The sequence below is a fragment of the Cibotium barometz genome, chromosome 49 (genome assembly GCF_041138505.1).
Source record: "Cibotium barometz isolate CiBa-2024 chromosome 49, ASM4113850v1, whole genome shotgun sequence".
NCBI classification, from domain to species: domain Eukaryota; kingdom Viridiplantae; phylum Streptophyta; class Polypodiopsida; order Cyatheales; family Cibotiaceae; genus Cibotium; species Cibotium barometz.
The window spans coordinates 43,742,016-43,764,098 of record NC_141094.1 but is presented as its reverse complement, the minus strand read 5'-3'; the positions used below and the strand labels follow the sequence as shown (position 1 = coordinate 43,764,098).

Below are 22,083 nucleotides of genomic sequence, written 5' to 3'. Positions count from 1 at the left end.
GTGCGTCCTAAGAACACTTTGTTATAAATCCCCATGAGAGTTGTACCTTGCTAAGGCAATCTCCTTGTGAATGTATTTCTAGGAGAGGCTAAAGCAGGCAATAACATTTGTGGTGCCGTTGTTGGTGGGGACAATCCTTTGGCTTTTTCCATTGTTTCTTCAAATATATGTATAACCCATTGCCCATTCGCTTGAGTAGTGGATTTCACATTAAACAAGTGGTTTTGATAGAGATTTGTATGAGTTTTGGTGTTTTTGTTCTCTTTTTCTACATAAAAGAATGCTTGGTAGCTTAATTTTTTGTTTTGTTTTGTTGTTTTGATTTATTGTTTTAATTGCAAAGTAGTTTAGTTTTTAGTTTTTTCCTCTCTTTAAAAGTTTAGCATAGAGCTATTTTACTTAATTTTGGCTCCTTAGATGAGTATTTTGTTATATGTTAGTGATTTAGAGTGTCAACATAGATCTTAGGTTGCTTAATCCATGTAAAAACACCAAAAAGACTCTTGATTTTCACTAATTTTGGCTCCTTAGATGAGTATTTTGTTATATGTTAGTGATTTAGAGTGTCAACATAGATCTTAGGTTGCTTAATCCATGTAAAAACACCAAAAAGACTATTGATTTTCACTATTTTCCCTTAATGGACTGGTTTTTTTAATAAGGACGTTACTAATGGTTTTTTTTAAGGGGGATTATTGATGATTTTTAAGAATTAAAAATAGAATAATGTATTTTTCATGTCCAATTTAATCATTTTATGTGTAGTCAAAATTGATGTTTTTGATGTTTTATGTGTAGTCGAAATTGATGTTTTTGATTGTTTAAAGTCTGTTTGGATGCATCAAAACATCCAAGTACACCAATTACTCCATCAATTTGGAGAATTTTGACCTCTTTTCCTCACCACACAAGAGGAAAGCGCAATAAATTAAACCATCATTAATCTTAAATTAGTGAATTGATTACACCTTAAATCATGTACATGGTTTAGAAATCAAGCAATCTAATTATGTTGTATGTTAATTAATTCATAGTTATATAGATTAATTTGGGCCCAATGATTAGCCACAATGAGAAAAAATTAGCATTAAACATATTTTTTTATAATTCATTAGAGTTAATTAAAGTGGGATTAGTTAGTTTGAATCTTCCCTCTTTTGAAATGCATTCAAGGCATGTGTAGGAGGGTGTAAGAGGCCTTCAATGCATGTATAAGGGGTAAAGGCCAAAAAAGGGGAATGTGACATACGCTTTAAAGAGGGTGTAAGTGGAGTGTTGACTTTTCTCACCCACACTTGTTTGAAATCCACCCTTGGGAAAACAAAAAAAAAACCCAAAAAAGAAAAAGAAATTATGTGGCTAGAAAATCTCGATTATAGCCAAAAATCCAATCACGATAAAAAAACCTCGCTCATGGTTGGGAAATCTTAACCATAGCCGAAAAAACCGATCACGACCAAAAAACCCGATCATGGCCGAAAATTGTGATCACGCCGAAAAATCACGACAACTATGATTACATAATCACATAAAAAAACCATGACCATGATTATATAATCACACCAAAAAATCATGGCCGTGATTATATAATCACACCAAAAAATCATGGCCGTGCATAATCACGTGTGAATACTAAAATAAAAGTAGCCTTGTTCACAGGCTTGTATCTCCCAAACCATGAGGCAATGGGGCGTGTTCTAGTGCTCGTCGTATGATCTTTCTGGACTCTTCAAATCTTTCCTTGAGTGGTCCAAACTAATTTTTATCGTTCTGGCCTCCATCCAATCGTCGTAAAGTCAACACATAAATCAAGGTGAAAAATTTGCTAAAATAAGTAAAAACAAGCTTGTGGACCATTTTTGGACTACTGTTTGAGCTACCAAATGCAAGAATTTTGACACTAATAGTAGATCAAAGTCGTAGTACTCAAAAATTACTAAAACTCTCTCATAAAACTTGTTTCAAGATTCTTCGTTTTATAACACACTTGAAAAAGGGTAGCAAAAACCAAAAGTCATTTTAATATTTTTTTGGAAAAAAAATACATGATTTAATAGTGATGGTAAAGAATTTTTGAGATCTTCTCTACCCTCTTGAAAACTAGAGACGTGTGCACTTTTTAGAAAAATATTTCTTAGAAGGCATTTGCATATCCTAGCGCCTAAGAGGAAACCCATAAAAATGAACCCTAATAATAAACCCTTGTTTGAGACAGAGGGGGTAGATTAAGCATACAAAGGTTGTTTCGAGCTACAAGGTTACAAAAAAAAACATCCAAAAAAACATAAAAATAGTACCACAAATGGGCTAACCTATGGGGAGTTAACATGCCAATATCAAAACTTAATCTAAGAGTTGAAACCTTCTAGCCCCTAAGGGCCATGCCTCAAGTACAACCCCAATCACATTCACCATGCATTGGACCAATCTTATGCCTCCAACTATGCTAGTAGGTTTTTAACACTCGGTGACACTAATTCCCACAGTGATTGTTCATATGCCAAATACAACAATTGGTCTAACTTTCTTGCAAAGGGGGATTGCATGAGGATTACATAGTACTTTAACCAAAGACCCTATATATGACCTAAATGAGTCATCTAGAGTCGTGTCCATATAAAATTTCCAAGCTCATGGGTAAATATGATAGATTTATTAATCATGTTCAATTCATGCAACATTTGAGCAGCAATGTAAAGCATCTAGAAATCATGGGTAAATATGATTTCTAGAAATCATATTTACCCATGATTTATTAATCATGGGTAAATATGATAGATTTATTAATCATGTTCAATTCATGCAACATTTGAGCAGCAATGTAAAGCATCTAGAAATCCGGATTACCTCTACCAAGATACATGCACTCAATATATACTTAGTGGATAAGACAAGTAGATGGTTCACACGTTGATGCCTGCTATTAAGAAAATTGTTGATGGTTCATCACGTTGATGCCTGCTATTAAGAAAATTGTCAAAACTATAAAGACTACCTCTATCTATGGATTTTTGAGACAAGGCCCAAAATGGAGTGCGACAACAAAGCTTTATATGATAGAGTGGCAGAGACCTTAGGAAACCGTATGGGATTACATCTTACACATAAAAATCTTGAACTCACAATGTGAGGACTAGGAGAAACTCAATGATGCACAAAGGAAGCAATGTTTTCTCATGAGGTTAAAGAAAAACACTTTACACAATTTTATCATAGTCTCAAATCCAAATTCTTTTGATCAATGTTACAAAGAAGCAATTTATCGACAACATGATCGAAGACTCAGGGATCTAAAAGCCTACATAGAAGGGTATTCTAATAATGCATGTGAACCTCCAAGGTCTTCACAAGCTTCTAAACAAATCTCAATAAACATAGTAAGGGGTCCTTCAGTGCCATTGTTCATGTGGTTTGGCTGGACTCCCCTATGGGAAAGAATGTTGAACAAGAGCAGTGGATTAATCCTAAAGCAAGCCACATTATTATATCTGAGGAAACTTGGGTATCCTTGGAAAAATCCACACTCACCCCTAGAAACATTTATGTGATAGATGCTAATGGGGAATACATGTGGTGGTTATTTCGCTATTCCCATTGAGGGATTTTATATATAATGGGAGTTCTAATAGTTACTATTATAATGACCTTGACGAAATCACTTGGCTTTTTGGATAAATAGTTCTCAGGACTCTATTGACTAATCAACACCGAGTGAGTGCATTCACAATGCTCTTACAAGAAGAGGAGCCATTTTGCTATAAACCTTTACCACCTAAACCCATGGAGCTTGAAACCCTAGCACCTAAACTTTACCCTACTCTAAACCTTCCAAGATTTGATGTAGGATTTAAAACAGTTGGAAGTATCAACACAATTCAAGCCCATCTTTATCCATGGTGTGAACATAATCTTTACTTTAACTTAACTAACAAGGACTCTTTGACTTGGATGGAGAGAAAGAAGGAAAAAAGAGTGCTTGTTCTAGCTTATCCAATAGAGAGGGACCTTGTTGGGGCTTCCATGAGAGATAGGGACCTTGGTTTCTAGCTTTGTTTGATAGTGGCATGCAGATTGACAAGTCACAAGAGTACAATTTGCATGCAAGAAATCTAGATTTACTTTTTTTGTGAGCCCAAAGGCAAAAAAGAAAAACACAACTAATTATTTTGGTTCCCTTGCGAAAAACATGTTGGTGCCATATATTTGATTTTATTTGGGTTTTTGTTGCCCTCTTGGCTAAAAAAAAATCAAAGAATCGATCGTATACTTTCCTTCAAAATTTAAAGGGTAGGGTCTCTGTTCTCTCTCTCTCCTTCTCTCTCTCTCTCTCTCTCTCTCTCTCTCGGAATACCGATCGCTCGAGGCGTGGAGCTTTCCTCACCACCAGGTATGGCAATTCTATCCCATCTGCATGACAGGCGCTTTTTCTTTCTGTTCTCAGACCCTTGTGCTTTCTATCTCGATCGCACCGCCTTTTTATTTTGCTGTTCTTTCATTGTCTGTCTGTATGCTGTATTGCAGCTTAACACAGAAGGGCGCATCGCCATTTCTCTGTCTTGCCGGAAGGAGCTTTTCCATGCTTTTGCTGTCAAGAAATGGCTGTGGGCACAGACTTAACCCATCCCGCTACTGCGGGCTCTCCGACGGTGGGCGGTGACGGAGGCGGGAGTCCTGTCGTTGACGGAGACGCCGCATTGCCAACGACGGAAAGCGAGAAACCGGAGGCCGCGCTCGGCAGGCCCCCCCAGCCGCCCATTCGCCGATTCTCCAACATACCCCATTCCGACATGGTGACGAAACAACACATCCGGAACACACTTTTTTCTGTTTTTGTTTTTTGTTTTTTGTTATTGGTTTGTTTTTTTTGTTGAGAATAACCCTTGCCTGTGTGCGTGCGCGCGTGTGTGCACATCTCTGAGCTAATGGCCATTGGCCACTGTGATAGCTAAAAACCCTAGAACACTGAAACTTTAAAACGCTCACCTCGAAGCCCTGTCTCAGCTTCATTCCTCAAATGCCGCTTTTTGATCTGATCCCAAACGCTAAAACCATCATTTTTGAAGCACTGATTATGCTGAAACCCTAACCATTGTTTTGAATTGCTGGAATTAGAAGCATAGAGCTTCATATCAATGCTGAACTTTGAAACTCCTCATTTTGAACTTTAGGCTGGTCTCACCGCCTGCCAGAAGTCAGGCACAGGCAAACTTGTCCATCCAACTCGGCATCCGATGAATGGCTAGACCTGCTATGGCCGAGCAGACGACTTCTATCAATCTTCTCTAGAGTATAGCTATAGTACAGTAGTGCCACATGCATAAGAGTAGAATCGTGTGCATGTGGTTCCCTCCTGCTTATCTTGCTGGATTGCACCCTGATACGGTACCTTTTCATGGGTACTGTTGTGCTCTCTGTTATGCTGGAATATGTGGACAAGTAGCCTCTCTGAGGGTCTCCGGCTGTGGGTGGGAAGCAGGTGGTGGTCCCTTGTACTGTCAGCCACATGGTATTCAGCCGGATGGTGTTCTTCATTTGGAGCCACATGGAGCTTCTCACCAACATGCTATATCAGCCTTCTGATTGGGAAGGGCTTTGAAACTAAAGCTTGGGGTTGCAAAATTTTATAGCCTGTGGTTCATGCTTTTTGAAGATTTTTTTTTCAGTAAATTGAAATGCTCTCTACCCCCCCAGCCTCCCCCTCTTCACTACCTGGGTATCCACAAGACTCTGAAACAGTAGGAAATAAGAACAATATACTAGTATCTATATAGTCACATTGGCAATTGCTGGAATTTATGCGACGAAATATTGTAGACAACAAAGACAGAAAGTTGAGAAATAGAGCAACCCCCCCCCCTCCCAAAAAAAAAAAAAAAACAAACCAAAAACCACCCCCGCCCCCCGTGCCGCCCTCACAGCCTGCAGCCCTTGTCCGGGACAAGTTAGCAGCCATGGACCCACTGTAGAGGGTCATGGTTAGATGTGCATGTCTCGCACATCTGGAACCCTTTGGAATGATGTAGAGGTGTACCGGGCATTTATTAGGTGCATGACTTTTGTGAGCCCTTGTCTGGGACAAGTCAACAGAGGGTCATGGTTAGGTGTGCATGTAACTTCCTGGAGAGCCCGGGGTTTCGCAAAACACTTGACCATTAATGCAATTAAACACTGAAATCGGCCACATTCTTAAACATATGCCACTTAATCCACAGAACTGTAAAGAGAGATGTGCATAGGTGACACCACATAGAGGCCGGTATGGGCTGACTCCCCCCTTGGAGTATTTCATTATCCAAGGAGAAATATAACATGTACAAGCTTTGAGGGCCTTACTCTCCCTATGGGAGATGCTGAATTATCCATATACAAATGCCACAATCAACCAACACAAGGCAACCCAACTGGTACACAGGCTCTAGAAATGCCAAGCCAACAATATAATCCATATATCTCCATGTGGGTACTAATTCTTTCCCAAAACCATAGGTCTTCATGCAATAAAGTTGATATAACAGGCTTAGCTCTCCATTCAGCCGGTACAAGTACAATGGTTGGTACAGTAGGTACAAGGGCTAGTATAGCAAGTACAAGGGTTGGTACAGCAAGTACAAGGGCTGGAAATCATAATAAAATGATTAAATATACCCTTGCCTTCAGTATTTTTTCACGATGGAAGCCTCCAAAACAGTCCCTAAGAGCCGGTGTACTTCATGGGCATCCTTCAAGAGAGAGTAGCCAGCATTAGGGCAGCCTGTAACAGTGGTAGAGGCTAGTGTGCAGGAAGAGAGCCTCCTCCAAATAAAGAGAGAAGGCTCCAATTTATAGATTTGGGTCTCCCATGAGTGAAAATGGAAAGAGAAGGCTATGATGACAAGTGGAGAGCCACACAATAGCTGAAGTGACAAGTGTGAGACCACTTGTCTCACTTTGATCCACTCTCTAACAAGTGTCAGGTCACTTGTCTCACTTTGGTCCACTTCCTTGCCATGTGTCGTAATCTAAGAGATGGGTCCTTCCATAAACTTTATCTCTAAAAATATTCCAACTGGTAGCCCATTTGTCACAAGTACTTTGGAAACTCTTGGTATTTGCTCAATTCCAGACGTAATGACGCGAACAGAATTTCCATTGGAGTCAGGCGAAAAATAGCAACTCTCCTAAATTTACTAGTATCTAGTCCATACTATGTATGACTTTAGTGGGGATTTCGTCCATACTATGTATGATGGAGTTGATGGTTTATTGTCTTCTGGATGATTACCATGAGGTTATAAATTGCACTTTCTTATAAGGTGAATTTGGGCATGTTCCTGGATTCATCTAGGTATATTTATTTATTAGGCTTTCAGCGGGATGTGCAGGCACTAGATTAGTTTAGAAGATGGATTCTGTAGTGTCTCATGGTCAACCATGGAAGGCTTTGTGAGAAATCTGTGCTACTACTATAAATACGAAAACAGAGAATAAAACAGCATATATGTGTAGAGAATAGGCTGTAGATAATCAAGAACTTGAATATGAATGAAGGTATAGCACGTGGGAGGCTTGTAAGCGTTGGTATGTACAAGTCAAGGCTGAAATCAGAGATGAAATGATATGGGGATGAGGCATCTATTTATATAGGTCCTCATGAGCTGGTCGGCCAGGTCCTATAGGTTGACCTTCACAAAAATTCATAAATTGTTGAAAAAAGCTTAAAAAGGCACCTAAAAATGGTGCAAAAATAGCAGATGAAATATGCAATGCAGGGCCTCATAAATGGGCCAGATACAATGTAGGTGCATGTAGACGTCAGCCATAGGAGTAGTCTGCATCTAAAGCATTTAATTGCACTTAATGTAGTAGGGGCCAGTCTTAAGGCAGCCCCTAACCATGGGCAAGCCTTGCAAGGGGTACGTAGTATCCCTAGCCACCCTATAAGATTAGGTGGCAGCCTATATGGCTTGGGAATGTAGTTGGCCAGGACAAGGAGGGTCCATATAAAAAGCCAAGCCCATAATAGTAACCCACTCCGCAGCAAGCACATCCGCGTTGTTCCTGGTACCAGATGCATCATGAGATGAGATGAAGTACATCTCTCGCGGGAATATGCAACCACACCATGAATACTCCTCTTGCATGTGTCGCTCCATCCATCCACAATAAAGGAGATTCCGTTCCTCTCCCATTATCGCTTTGTGTCGTCGACCACTTGCTCTACAATGTGCTTCTCTTTCTCGAGCAATGTAGTGCGCAAGCTCTCGGATGAGGGGGGCGTGTAGGTTGAGCCATAGTCCCCAAACTTCTTAACCATGACCTTGAAGTATTCTGACCTATTCAAGAAAGCAATTTACTAATGAGAAGGGGATTAGGATGATGAAAACATGAATGATGAATTGGCAATGATCGATTGCACTTACCTAGCCGCTTGAAAGGCAATGTGGTCATGGAAGAAGCAGCTGGCCACCGCCATATCCACCTCCTCCTTCAACTTGGAATACTCCCTAATCTTCTTAACCATGACCTTGAAGTATTCTGACCTATTCAAGAAAGCAATTTACTAATGAGAAGGGGACTAGGATGATGAAAACATGAATGATGAATTGGCAATGATCGATTGCACTTACCTAGCCGCTTGAAAGGCAATGTGGTCATGGAAGAAGCAGCTGGCCACTGCCATATCCACCTCCTCCTTCAACTTGGGAGTTCCAATTCTGCTCAAGTGTAGATTGTCGCTGTGGGCCACGCAAGGGTTGAGAGGCCATGAAGATTGTGTTTGCCGATGTCATGGATGGAGCAATATTTCGACTCGACGGTGAAGGTGATGGCGTGTATGATCCCGATCCACCACATGACTCCATTGTAGAGGCTTGAGTTCCTCTCCCCATCGTCACGGGATCCACGGCCACTCGTGGTGTTCTTCTTGCCGCTTTGATCGCCTCGTAGACGGCAAGCTTGTCAAGAAGTTCCCGTTTCTTTTCGGTCGTGACATTCGTGCAAAACTGCACCTCATGCCCACTCTCATGCAAGAGTTGGGCTTGCACTTTGTCGGCACCACCCGTTCGCCGGTACAGGCAAAGCTTGCATGCCCATAGCCGAGAACCGCCTCCATGAGCGGATGGGGTGTAGTTACCTTCTTCCACCATGTCCATCTCGTTGTCCTTCTACGAGAAACCCCAACAGGTGAGGAGGATGCCATGGTTGAAGACGGCTTGAGCCTTGAGAGAGAGAGAGAGAGAGAGAGAGAGAGAGAGAGAGATGAGATGTTATATTAACGTCTTCAAAAGGCCAAAGTGACCTATGAGACCAAAGTTACAACCATGTGACATCTGATACAGTGTCTGGAAAAGAAAAGAAAGAACTGAAGGTAAGTATCTAGCCCTACAATACATCAGTAGGGAGCATTAGGAAGCAGCAACTAGGGAGAGAGAAAGAAAGAAAGAAAGATATATTAACGTCCTGTCGAGGCCAAAGCTGACCTATAGGACAGATCAGAATACATCTTTGGTTACAATCCACTTCGGGGTATCGGTTAAAGAAAAGTGCATGTGGGATCAAAAAGAAACTAACTTCAAAGCTCTCATGACTCATGAGAGTTACATGTTACAATGGTAAAATCACCATGTGCTTAATGTGATTAGATATGTATAAGTATCAAGTTCATGTCCTTCAAAAGGAGGGTGGACCTTTAAAATCTTTGATGATAGCTTTTCCTCCTCTATAGACCGCCCACTTCCCTTGTTTCCTTGCTTCTCTGACTTTGGCCAGTTCCCCCGCTCTATTCTTTAGTTGTAGTGGGGTCAACTCATCAGAAATCCACACCGAGGTACCTTGCAATGATTTAGTCTGCTTCATTACCTTGATCTTATCAATCATATCATAGTATCGAGAGAGAGAGAGAGAGAGACAGAGAGAGAGAGAGAGATATTAACGTCTAAGAGAGGCCAAAGTCGGCCTATGAGACAAAAAAAAAACAACTGTGTTCTTCCGGTCTTCCGAAGAAAAGAAACAAAAGAAAAAGTGTGCATGTGTTTGGATACAACTGTGAATCATCATGGATCGGTGGAGCCCATATACAAACAATATAAGGGGGGTTGGGGATGTGGATGGAGTGCTAAGGCAAGATGCATCCCTATATGCTGAAGGGGTAGTACAAGCATGCTATGCAGATCTATGTCTAACTCCATCCAGTGCCATAAGAGGGATATAAGATATCATACATCGCCGAGAGAGAGAGAGAGAGGCTTGAGGGAGAGAGACTAGAGACTAGAGTGCTTGTGTGAGAGCCTAGAGGCTTGGAAGTTGGAAGACTCAAGAGGCTTGGGGGAGAGGTGTGAGAGAGTCTAGAGAGTAGAGCCTTGTGTGATGCTTGGAACTTGGAAGTTACTAGAGAGAGTAGATACACTCATAGAGTGTTGCTTGCCGCTTGAAGCTTGAGCAATGAGCAAAGTGCCAAAGACTCAAGACTCAAGACTCAAGAGACTTGAAACTCGAAAGTTGCTTGAAGGTGTGTGTGTGTGTGCTTGTAGCCTTGTAGCCTTTGTTCTTATATAGATAGGCAAGAGAGAGAGGCAAGGGCCAAGCTTCAAAGGCCAAGGCAAGAGAGAGAGAGGCAAGGGCCAAGGTCAGAAGGGGTGTACAGGTCCAAGCAAGGTAAACACAAGCAGTTAAGAAGCATCAGGAAGGTTAGGCATGCATTAGGTGAATACTCAACATTTAGCCCATGGAAGTTAGGTCCTCAAAGGGCTTCCTAGAAACAGGAGGAGAAGCCTTAGTTAGGTCCCTTGATCAACCTCAGTCTCATCAATCATAAGTTAGTGCATTTAGGGACAAGGGTATGCGTGCAAAGCGACAACATTGGAAGAGATGCACAGTCATGTAGTGGAAATGAGGCTAAACAAGAGATTCAATTAAGTTGCCAGGGAAGAAGTATGACAAAGTTGGAATCCCAGAGCAATCAAGGGATGATGACTGTCATCCAAAGTCAAAAACAGAAAAAGTTGGATTTTTGTCATCAAGCTCAGCAGGAGGGGATGTCACGTGCACAAGGCAGTGCCAATGTCTAAACCCTGATCATATCCCTCATTAGGCAACAATATTAGATGCATTTGGAGCATCTTCATCAGCATGCATCAGGTCGGCAACAGTTCAACACACATATTAGGTCGGTAGCATTGTGTGTGAAGAGTTCGGCATTTTATGTCACATGTCATACTACAGGACAAATCAGCTGGCTGATAGTAGTTGAAGTTGGCCGACTAGCATATCCATCATATATAAGAACATAGCATATTAGCTCATAGATCATCTCTCTCCATCTTGGAGTTGGATCATGTATAGGCAGTAGAAGTAGTCAGCAGCCCTTTTGGGGCCTATGGCCTTTGTAAGCTTTTTCTATGTACATATACATTATACTGAAAAACTTGTCGATCTCTCTCTTTTCTCTCATGCGTTTTGTGTTAATGTTCCTACAGGGTGCTTAAGGGCGGTGATTAACTGCATGAAGGCTTCCGCTTTGCCACACTCTACCCGGGTTGTTGTCACCGTTTGGCTGCCCAAGTGGTCTTCCCCTATTTCATGCTGAGGTTGGGAGGCTAGGGAGCTTCGTGTCGCCTGTACTGATGCTGGGACTCGTGTCAGCCTTGGAGTGTAGCCAAGACGTGGAACCCACTATCAGGGATCCTAGTTTAGACTTCCCACTGAGCCAGTTTCGTGCTTGGTAAGACCTGCTATTTATAGGTTCCAGGAACGGGAGATATATCCATTGCATAATGCACGTGCATGCATCTCTGCTTGCTTGAAATTGATTTCACGTGACTTGTTTTTCGTGCGATTGCTTGCAATGATGTGCCGAGTTCACGGGTAGGGGACACCCACCTGTGAACTGTGGGATTGGACCCCTTACACCTCCTCTACACCAACGTTCCTTCATGACTCTCTCTCTCTCTCTCTCTCTCTCTCTCTCTCTCTCTCTCGGAGAGTGGTATACCATCTACTCGGAGCTGATGTTGCTCTCATGTTTTTATGTTCTTAGTATTCTATGATGAGTTTCCATGGACAGTTTTGTATCACCCCAATGAGATAGCTATATTTATGTTTTTTGTTCTGTTTTATTTTCCATTCCATGATGAGATATGCCATGGACATTATTGTACCACTTTGGTCTCATAGGCCCATTGGGTCTTTAGTAGACGCTCTCTCTCTCTCTCTCTCAGATTTGGCTAGTTCTTGGTAGAGACACAGCGCCACAGAGAGACTGCTACGGACTCATACCACAGGGAGAGGTGGGCGACAGCTCCAGCTCATTGATTTCTTCCAAAGATCTATCCCAGTCATAGTCACAAGGGAACGTCGTTCCAAGCTCTTGGAACGGGGGAACGCGTTCCATAGAGATAGCCGTTCCCGTTCCCGTTCCAAAATGGCACCGCAGACCATGTAAGAAATATAAGTGAACTATGTATCATGTAGAACACATCTATGCATTATCATGGCCACTACTGAGATGGTTTGAGGTTCTTTCTTTACTATGCCTCTTTCCAAAGCATTTACAGATATATAAAGTAAATTTATAAACACATTTATGCAATGATGTGGCGTTCCCGATTCCGTTCCCTTTTATTCAAGCTTTTCGTTCCCGTTCCAAACAGTCATCCGTTCCCCAAAACGTTCCCGTTCCCTTGTGACTATGATCCCAGTGCCTATTCTGACAAAGGAGGGGGTTACACTCAGCGCGCTACGGACCTCCGAGCTAGACGGAGACCGAGAGCACCAGGCTACCAGACTCCCAGACTACATCAGAGGGAGATCACAGAGATACGGCTCGACATCAGCACCATATCTAGGAGCGGCTAGCTCACTTACACTCACACCCGGAGATCATGCTCTGAGGTATTTTTGCCTCGCCATCACCTATGTATCACATATTACACCCCCATTATGGTACTGGTTGGAGCTAGACAGATCTGCATTGCATTCTTGTATACCCTGCGCATATAGGTTGCATACTGAGCCTCTAGCAGTAGTGCTCCATCCATCACACCCCCCCACTAGCTTAGTACTTTCATAGTTTATTTCATGTTCATTTTGTCTTTTTTTTTTTTGGACATCCAGAAGAATTGACAGTCGTACATTGATTTGTCTCATAGGTCGATTTCGGCCTCTAGGAGACGTTGATACAGCTTTCTTTTTTTCTTTCTTTCTTCTCTCTCATGTTATCACACATTTAGTGGCTGGCGCATCCCTTCCTTGCTCTCTAACTAAAAATCGACTAGCTTCAGTGTGTACCTGCTGTGCACTTGCTGTAGGCACCTACTGTACCTGCTGTGTACTTGTTGTGGGCACCTGCTGTAGCTGTTACGACCCTGTGTTTTTCCCTCTAGACAACGAGCAGGTGGGCACAGGCACGGGCACGGGCACGGGCACGGGACACACAGTGTGGACAAGCATCCAGTTTGGGTATGAAAAGGAAAACCAATATGTGGCCAGCCCAAGTGTGAAAGGGGACAAAAAAAGGATTTTTCAAGTCATAAGGTTTTTAAAACCTTTGAGGATAAAAATAATATTACTTGAAGGCATGCGTTTTTGCTATTGCTTTTGGCATTTTTTTTTGAAAAGCACATCGTTTCTTTATAAAAGCAAAGGTGGCGGAGATTCGGGAGGCCATGTGGTGTTGAGGCCACTTGGACTCGAAAGCCATATGGGTGGTCGCTGTATGGAACTTCAAGGGTGGCTGGGTGGGTTACGTGGCGCTGCTGTTGCTGCCACCATAGCTGTTGTCCGCCAGGGGTGCTGCAGTCGCCAGCAACGACTGCTGCAGCCGCCACTGGTGCTATTGTTACTGCCGCTGCAGTCGCCTCTAGGAGCAGCCGCTACCGCCACTAGCTGCTACCGCTGTCACGAGGGTTGCCGCCACCAGGTACTGCTATCGCCACCAGCTGCTGCCACCTTCGTTGGGTCCTGCTGCCACCTATGTCAAGTACAGGGCTGCTGTCGCCACCAGGTACAAAAGCCGCCGCTAGGTACAGCCACCGCCACCAGGTACAGTCGTCGTTGTCAGGTACTGTTTTACTGACAGGTGTTGCTGCACTTGCACGCATGGGTTGCTGCCGAGTACTGCTGCTGGGCATTGACAAGTGCTGATGCACATGGCCTACAGCAGGGTGCTGCTGTACATGGGCAAACAGGCCGGTGATTAGGTCGTTGAGCATGGGTTACTAGCAAGTAAAAAGCAACCAGGCGACTACATCTATGGGCAACCAGCAATGGGCAGCTAGGTAGGCGTCAGGCAGGAGTTTCTCTGTAGACAATTGGGCAGCCAGACAAGTATCAGATGGGAGGCTCTCTACGCTAGGTGACTTCATGTGTGGAAGCAGTCAACGTGGGTCTCTCTCTCTCTCTCTCTCTCTCTCTATCTCTTGGAAGAAGGTGAGCTGAAGGAGGCACCGAGGGGCTAACAGCCAAGGGATATCTCTCTCTCTCTCTCTCTTCGCAAGCATTCTGTTTACGAGATTTGAATGAAGAGGATCAAGTTAAGATGCACAGGATGATGTTCTTGGAAGAGATGTGTGTTGCTGTTCGACTTGGACTTATGTGTATTCGGGGATGGCTTGACACGTCCTCTATCTTTCTCTCTCTAGGTTTTTGGCACCGTGATTGGATGGTGCATATGTGGATTTATTTGTCATGGAAACAGGACATTGGTCTTTTGAGAAGAAACATGACTTTGGTATCGGGGATACAGGCTTATGGTTTATGGAAACATGTCTATGGTTTATTAGATACAGGTCTTTGGTTTCGTGATGAAAGCATGCCTCTGGATTCATGTGAACAGGTTCTAGTTTTTCTCGAGGTTACATGCAAGTTGTGACTATAGGAAGGACATGTGGTTTGGTTCAACACTACTGCTGTTTGGGAAAGGGTTGTCGGATCCATGGTAGAGATGGGGAAGACCTTTTCTAGCAGGAAGGTGTTGTACAGGTGTGCCTTCTCTATGGAATGCTTTGCTGTAATAGTGAGAGTTCTTATTTGGAAAATCCTGGGTGAAAAGCCAAAAAGGGATCCTATTGAGGATTCGACAAGATGTACTTTGTACTCATATTTGATCAAGTAAAGAAATACCGCAAGGGGCACCACTGCGTTTTGGGGCCAATCGGTGTCCTTGTATTATTTGCAGGAGCACTCTAGCTCCCCCTGTTTGTTTCCTTTTTCTAGGTTTCCATGGGTGATGAAGTGTTTTGTGTGCGAGTTTCCAACAGTTCCCATGCCTGCTTTTTCCTTACCCTTAACACATCGGTGGGTCACTTGCCGGAACTGATTGTGCTTGTTGCTAGGCCTTTGGAACTGATCTGAGAGCTTTATGATGTACTAGTTATGCGTACATACCCTCATGAAATGCTTCCTCCAAACCACTCCATTTGCTACCTTGCTGCATTATTCTGCTGGAGCTGTGCACCTTCCTTGGGACTATGCTTAGTAGGCTGAGCCTGAATGCTTTGATACCAATGTTGCATGCGCTAAAGCCTTGCTGTACTAATCCACAACCCTAAGCTTGATTAAGAACAAGATCCTGATTAAACATGATTAAGATATAGGAGAGAGAAGAAAGAGAGAGTATTTAACATTGTACAAAAAGGTGACATGGTTGTCTTGTTTGTATATGCTTGGGCCCTTGGTCAGCCCCAAAGGGTTTGACCTTTGGCCCCTTACATAGCTTCTACTAATTGCTAGAATGATGAATGAGTGAACTGCTGAATGAATAACTGAAATGAGGACTCATGCTGTTATATTGGTTGAGGATGTTGGTCGGCCAACAGAATTGTTGTTGGCTAGCTCTTGGACAAGGTACCATGCTAAAAAGCCTTAATAAATGCTGCGATTATTCCCTGATTGGTCCAAGTTTGCTCTCACCTCCATTATGCTTGGCCGATTGGTTGCCTAAGTCCCTTGCTGGCAACCGACTATTGTTGGGGCTGTCGCGATTGGTCACTTATGCTCCTCCTTAATGCTTGTGATGATGATGATGGTGTTGATACTGCTGCTGATGATGCTTCTGATGCAGATGATGCTGATGATGACACTTGATGATGACCTATGTGCTGTCCTATCTAATGATTCATCAGGGATTAAGATTGTTCATGTTGGAGATTAGCCATGGCACGGGCGTGCATGTGACGAATCCCCTCCCGAAACAAATGGGAAATAGAACTCAAGAAGCATTGAGCTTCCTTGTGCCGCAAGTCTTTCGCGCTAATGACACTTGATCTTGCTTCCTTTCTTGTCTTTCCATTTGCTTAGCATAGCTGTGTCAAGATCAATGTTGCTGTCACTTTGCTCTTTGAGCCTTCTGTCTTCTTCAACGAGCATTGCTACTATGTCTTAATAAGGTGTATGTTTGGCTAACCGGAGAATAGTTAGGATTTGGGAAAAGCGTGATACCTTTTGTATGCTCTTTAGAAGGACGACAACTTTGTTATCAACTTCAACCACCACCCCAAGACTGGAGAGTTGTTGAGTGACAGACCTAAATATTGCCTAAATGTTCACCGAGGTCATCACTTTCATTCATCTTTAAATTAAAGAATTTTTTCTTTAAGAATACTTTTGAATTCACAATTTATTTCCAAAATAGGCTCTTTCCATTTTTTTCCATACTTTTTTTAGATCAAGATGATGTATAATACTATCGCGGCGAGGCTTAGCCCAATGAGAGCAGTTACCCGATCATTTCGGTCCTCCTAGAGATGAATCTTTTCAGCACCTTCCTGGAGTCCGGGCTTCTTATCCACTCCCTTGATGATATTCTAGAGCCCGTTCCCCATAAGAAATAGTTGCATCTTTGTCTGCCCTGTCGAGAAGCGGGTGCCGATGAATTTGGCCATATTGTAGGTCCTGGATGAAGCGGGTGGTTCCATGTTAAGAACTGTGTAGCAAAGGCTATGTAGATTAGTTGAGTGTTAGTAACAATGGCTACACACTGAGAAAGAGAGCCATGACGTTGAAGCAGAGGTAGGTTTAGTGGAGAGGCAGAGACGAGATGCCAATGGTGATGTCACAGGAGAGGCTCACAATAGTCAGGTTGCAGAGGCACAAAGGTGCTCTCTCACTAGATTAGTGAAGACGAGCAACAATTGAGAAGTGGAGCGTGTAACGGGAGGTGGACGCGTGTATTGGAATCGTATAAATGTGAACAAGATTCTGAGCACTTAACACTTAAGCATTACAACCACAGAGCTGAAAATGGCAGTACACCACATAAAGGGGCCGATGATAGGCTGACCCCCCCCCTGAAACTCGCGGCGGGTGCCCAGGGGACTAGGGCCTTTGACACACTTGTTGATACCATCAATGCATATTAAAACATTTAAACATGGCCACAGCCTTAACACATATCCATCATCACTTTGCATAAAACATAAAGCTGGACAAAACATCCACAAATGCTGAAAATGGAGCTTGCACGTGTGACACCGCATAGAGGCCGGAATGGGCCGACCCCCCCCCTTGGAGTATTTTATTACCCAAGGAGAACAATATCATGTACAAGCTTTGAGGGCCTTACTCTCCCCACGGGAGATGCCGGATTATCCATATACAAATGCCATAACACAGCCCAACACAAGGCAACTGAGCCGGAACATAGGCTGTAGAAATGCCGAGCCAACAATATAATCCATATACCTCCGTGCGGGTACTGATTCTTCCCCAAAAACCACGGGTCTTCATGCAATAGAAAGGGTACAGCAAGTACAACTCTCCATTCAGCCGGTACAGCAGGTACAATGGCTGGTACAGCCGGTATAGTGGCTGGTACAGCAGGTACAGTAGCTGGTACAGCCGGTACGGTGGCTGGTACAGCCGGTACAGCAAGTACAGAAGCTGGTACAGCAAGTACAGTGGCTGGTACAGCAAGTACAGTGGCTAGTACAGCCGGTACGGTGGCTGGTACAGCAGGTACAGCAAGTACAAAAGTTGGTACAACAAGTACAGTGGCTGGTACAACCAGTACGGTGGCTGGTACAGCAGGTACAGCAAGTACAAATGCTGGTACAACACATACAATGGCTAGAAATCATAATAAATGATTGAATATCCTTGCCTTCAGTCTTTCTTCGCGATGGAAGCCTCCAAAACAGTCCCATACAGCCGGTATTCTTCATGGGCAGCCTTCAAGTGAGAGAGAAAGAGAGTAGCCATCATTAGGGAAGCCTTAAACGGTGGTAGAGGCTAGTCTGCAGCAAGAGAGCCTCTATTAATGAAGAGAGAGGGCTCCAATTTATAGATTTGGGCCTCCCATGAGCTAAAATGGCAAGAGAAGGCTACAATGACAAGTGGAGAGCCACACAATAGCTGAAGTGACAAGTGTGAGGCCACTTGTCTCATTTTGATCCATTTTCTAACAAGTGTCAGGCCACTTGTCTCACTTTGATCCACTTTCTTGCCACATGTCCCAATCTAAGAGATGGATTCTCCCATAATCTTTAGCTCTAAAAATATAACAACTAGTAGACATTCTGTGATAGGCACTTTGCCAACTCTTGGTATCTGCTCAATTCCAGATGTAATGACGCGAACAGAATTTCCATCGGAGTCGGGCCAAAAATAGCAACTCTCCTAAATTTTAGGAGTGTGGTCCTTTGTATTCTAGGATAATCCCCCATTCCCAAAGCTTGTACTTTCCAAATATTTAAACATCCTGGAGTCCACCAGACCCCTTTCAGACTGGGAAATGTCCAGGCTGGTGACATCCTCCCCAACTTCTTAAAAGTTGTCCGCAACTTTAAGCTTCAAGCCATATATTCAAGATATAATCATGTCCCATTGATTGGGCGAGACGAGACAGTCTCAAAAAATCCAATATAACTGAAGAATCCATGTCCCAAAGAAATGGGCGAGACTAAATAAGTCTCCATAATACCAATATCAAAATCATGTCCCAAGATAAATGGGTGAGACAAAACAGTCCCATAAGTCCAGATAGCATAATCCATGCCGATGCATATGAAATTCAGCATTTAGAAAACAATGTTATGTCGATGTAGATCACCAAGGAGCTGCCTTGACGCCCGGCCCGACTTCAGTGCCCATATTCTCTACCATTGGCTCTATGTTCTACCAAGCAAGGTAGCAACATCTTGAAGAGCACTTAGGACAAGAGAAATACTACACAGGGCGGCTAAACAAGGAGTCCTGAAAACAATCACTCGCAGGCATAGATAACTTGGTGTTCCATACGCATTTCTGCTACACATAGTTTATAGGCGTTTCGGCCACCACCTCACACTACCCTCTCAAGTGCCCATGTTCCCTTCCATCTGCTCTCTATTGTTCCACCCACACATGGTAGAAACAATCTTCAAGAGAGCACGTAGGACAAGAGAACACTACACAGGGTATGTTGTGCTTGTCACTACCCTTTGAAGTGCCCATGTTCCCTTCCATCTGCTCTCTATTGTTCCACCCTCACATGGTAGAAATAATCTTCAAGAGAGCACGTAGGATAAGAGAACACTACACAGGGTATGTGAATCATGAGTTCCATAAGTTCAATGCATCCCAAATAAAGGGACCCAAAAAGAATAATCCATCCCAGTAAAAGGGAGCCATAAACATAATCCATAAACCTGAGGATGGATCCAAATTCCTAGAAAAGAAGTCTAGGAATCCATACACCTGTATACCATAATCCTTGTATACCATAACTCTTACCACATACTCCGTGCTAACCACACACCTTGGAGTAGAGGTGAACTTAATCCATAAAAGCATCATATCCATGAGATAACCAAAGATTTCTTCTCTATAAACTCGAACAGATTCGTCCATAGAAATTGCCTGTTAAGCCCAATATCTATATAAATCTCGTCCAAGAAAGAAATCTCCATAGATATATTCCATCCCAATAAAGGGAGCCATGAAAAGAATTCATCCCATTAAAGGGAGCCATAAACAATGTTTTCCTGAAACCATCTCAAGGCAAACAACACCACCTTTCTCCTTGCATAGCTATACAAGGGTTAGTGAACATCAAAAACACTTCATAGTAAATAGCAAAAGCACCAACTTTGCAAACTCAAAGTATACTTAGCTGTTCTTTGCCAGGTTGGTCATGAAGCCAAAAGAAATATCTCGTCACCATATCCTTAAGATATCTTGAGATATATCTCCATATAGCTTGCCTGTAAGCTTGATAATATAATCCACAATATCCATATGGAAAGAGTGCTAAACGTGTGCACATAAAGCCAACTCCATACTTCCAAGATAAATTTTGTGAATTCATAAATCCTTAGATCAAGCTGTCTATTGTTCATGCTCTTGCTTCATAGGCTCTGAAGTGGCTGGCCATGCTTAATAGCAATGATGGTAAGTGTGGTCCCCACTCCAGATCTTTTCTCTTCCTTATTGATAGAAGGAAGCCTCCGCTTCCAAGAAAGCCTATGCTCTGATACCAATGAAACTCGCGGCGGGTGCCCAGGGGACTAGGGCCTTTGACACACTTGTTGATACCATCAATGCATATTAAAACATTTAAACATGGCCACAGCCTTAACACATATCCATCATCACTTTGCATAAAACATAAAGCTGGACAAAACATCCACAAATGCTGAAAATGGAGCTTGCACGTGTGACACCGCATAGAGGCCGGAATGGGCCGACCCCCCCCCCCCCCCTTGGAGTATTTTATTACCCAAGGAGAACAATATCATGTACAAGCTTTGAGGGCCTTACTCTCCCCACGGGAGATGCCGGATTATCCATATACAAATGCCATAACACAGCCCAACACAAGGCAACTGAGCCGGAACATAGGCTGTAGAAATGCCAAGCCAACAATATAATCCATATACCTCCGTGCGGGTACTGATTCTTCCCCAAAAACCACGGGTCTTCATGCAATAGAAAGGGTACAGCAAGTACAACTCTCCATTCAACCGGTACAGCAGGTACAATGGCTGGTACAGTAGGTACAATGGCTGGTACAGCCGGTACAGTAGCTGGTACAGTCGGTACGGTGGTTGGTACAGCTGGTACGGCAAGTATAAAAGCTGGTACAGCAAGCATAGTGGCTGGTACAGCCGGTACGGTGGTTGGTACAGCAGGTACAGCAAGTACAAAAGTTGGTACAAGTACAGTGGCTGGTATAGCCGGTACGGTGGCTGGTAAAACGGTGGTAGAGGCTAGTCTGCAGCAAGAGAGCCTCTATTAATGAAGAGAGAGGGCTCCAATTTATAGATTTGGGCCTCCCATGAGCTAAAATGGCAAGAGAAGGCTACAATGACAAGTGGAGAGCCACACAATAGCTGAAGTGACAAGTGTGAGGCCACTTGTCTCATTTTGATCCATTTTCTAACAAGTGTCAGGCCACTTGTCTCACTTTGATCCACTTTCTTGCCACATGTCCCAATCTAAGAGATGGATTCTCCCATAATCTTTAGCTCTAAAAATATAACAACTAGTAGACATTCTGTGATAGGCACTTTGCCAACTCTTGGTATCTGCTCAATTCCAGATGTAATGACGCGAACAGAATTTCCATCGGAGTCGGGCCAAAAATAGCAACTCTCCTAAATTTTAGGAGTGTGGTCCTTTGTATTCTAGGATAATCCCCCATTCCCAAAGCTTGTACTTTCCAAATATTTAAACATCCTGGAGTCCACCAGACCCCTTTCAGACTGGGAAATGTCCAGGCTGGTGACATCCTCCCCAACTTCTTAAAAGTTGTCCGCAACTTTAAGCTTCAAGCCATATATTCAAGATATAATCATGTCCCATTGATTGGGCGAGACGAGACAGTCTCAAAAAATCCAATATAACTGAAGAATCCATGTCCCAAAGAAATGGGCGAGACTAAATAAGTCTCCATAATACCAATATCAAAATCATGTCCCAAGATAAATGGGTGAGACAAAACAGTCCCATAAGTCCAGATAGCATAATCCATGCCGATGCATATGAAATTCAGCATTTAGAAAACAATGTTATGTCGATGTAGATCACCAAGGAGCTGCCTTGACGCCCGGCCCGACTTCAGTGCCCATATTCTCTACCATTGGCTCTATGTTCTACCAAGCAAGGTAGCAACATCTTGAAGAGCACTTAGGA

The 22,083-nt window shown here is 43.1% G+C and overlaps 1 protein-coding gene across 2 annotated transcripts in view; it reads left to right on the top strand.

Annotated features, from left to right (window-relative positions):
- Window positions 1-4,264: 4,264 nt before the first annotated feature.
- The window catches only part of LOC147610611 (putative protein phosphatase 2C 57), a 72,962-nt gene continuing 55,143 nt past the window's right edge, over window positions 4,265-22,083 (top strand). Inside the window, exons 1-2 of one of the 2 annotated variants that reach the window (XM_086786117.1) lie at window positions 4,265-4,387; window positions 4,522-4,790. In XM_086786117.1, the coding sequence (XP_086642243.1) occupies window positions 4,596-4,790 (195 nt within the window). In that variant the 5' untranslated portion in view covers window positions 4,265-4,387; window positions 4,522-4,595. The remainder of the gene's footprint in view (window positions 4,388-4,521; window positions 4,791-22,083) is intronic. The other variant, XM_086786118.1, reaches the window with a different exon arrangement.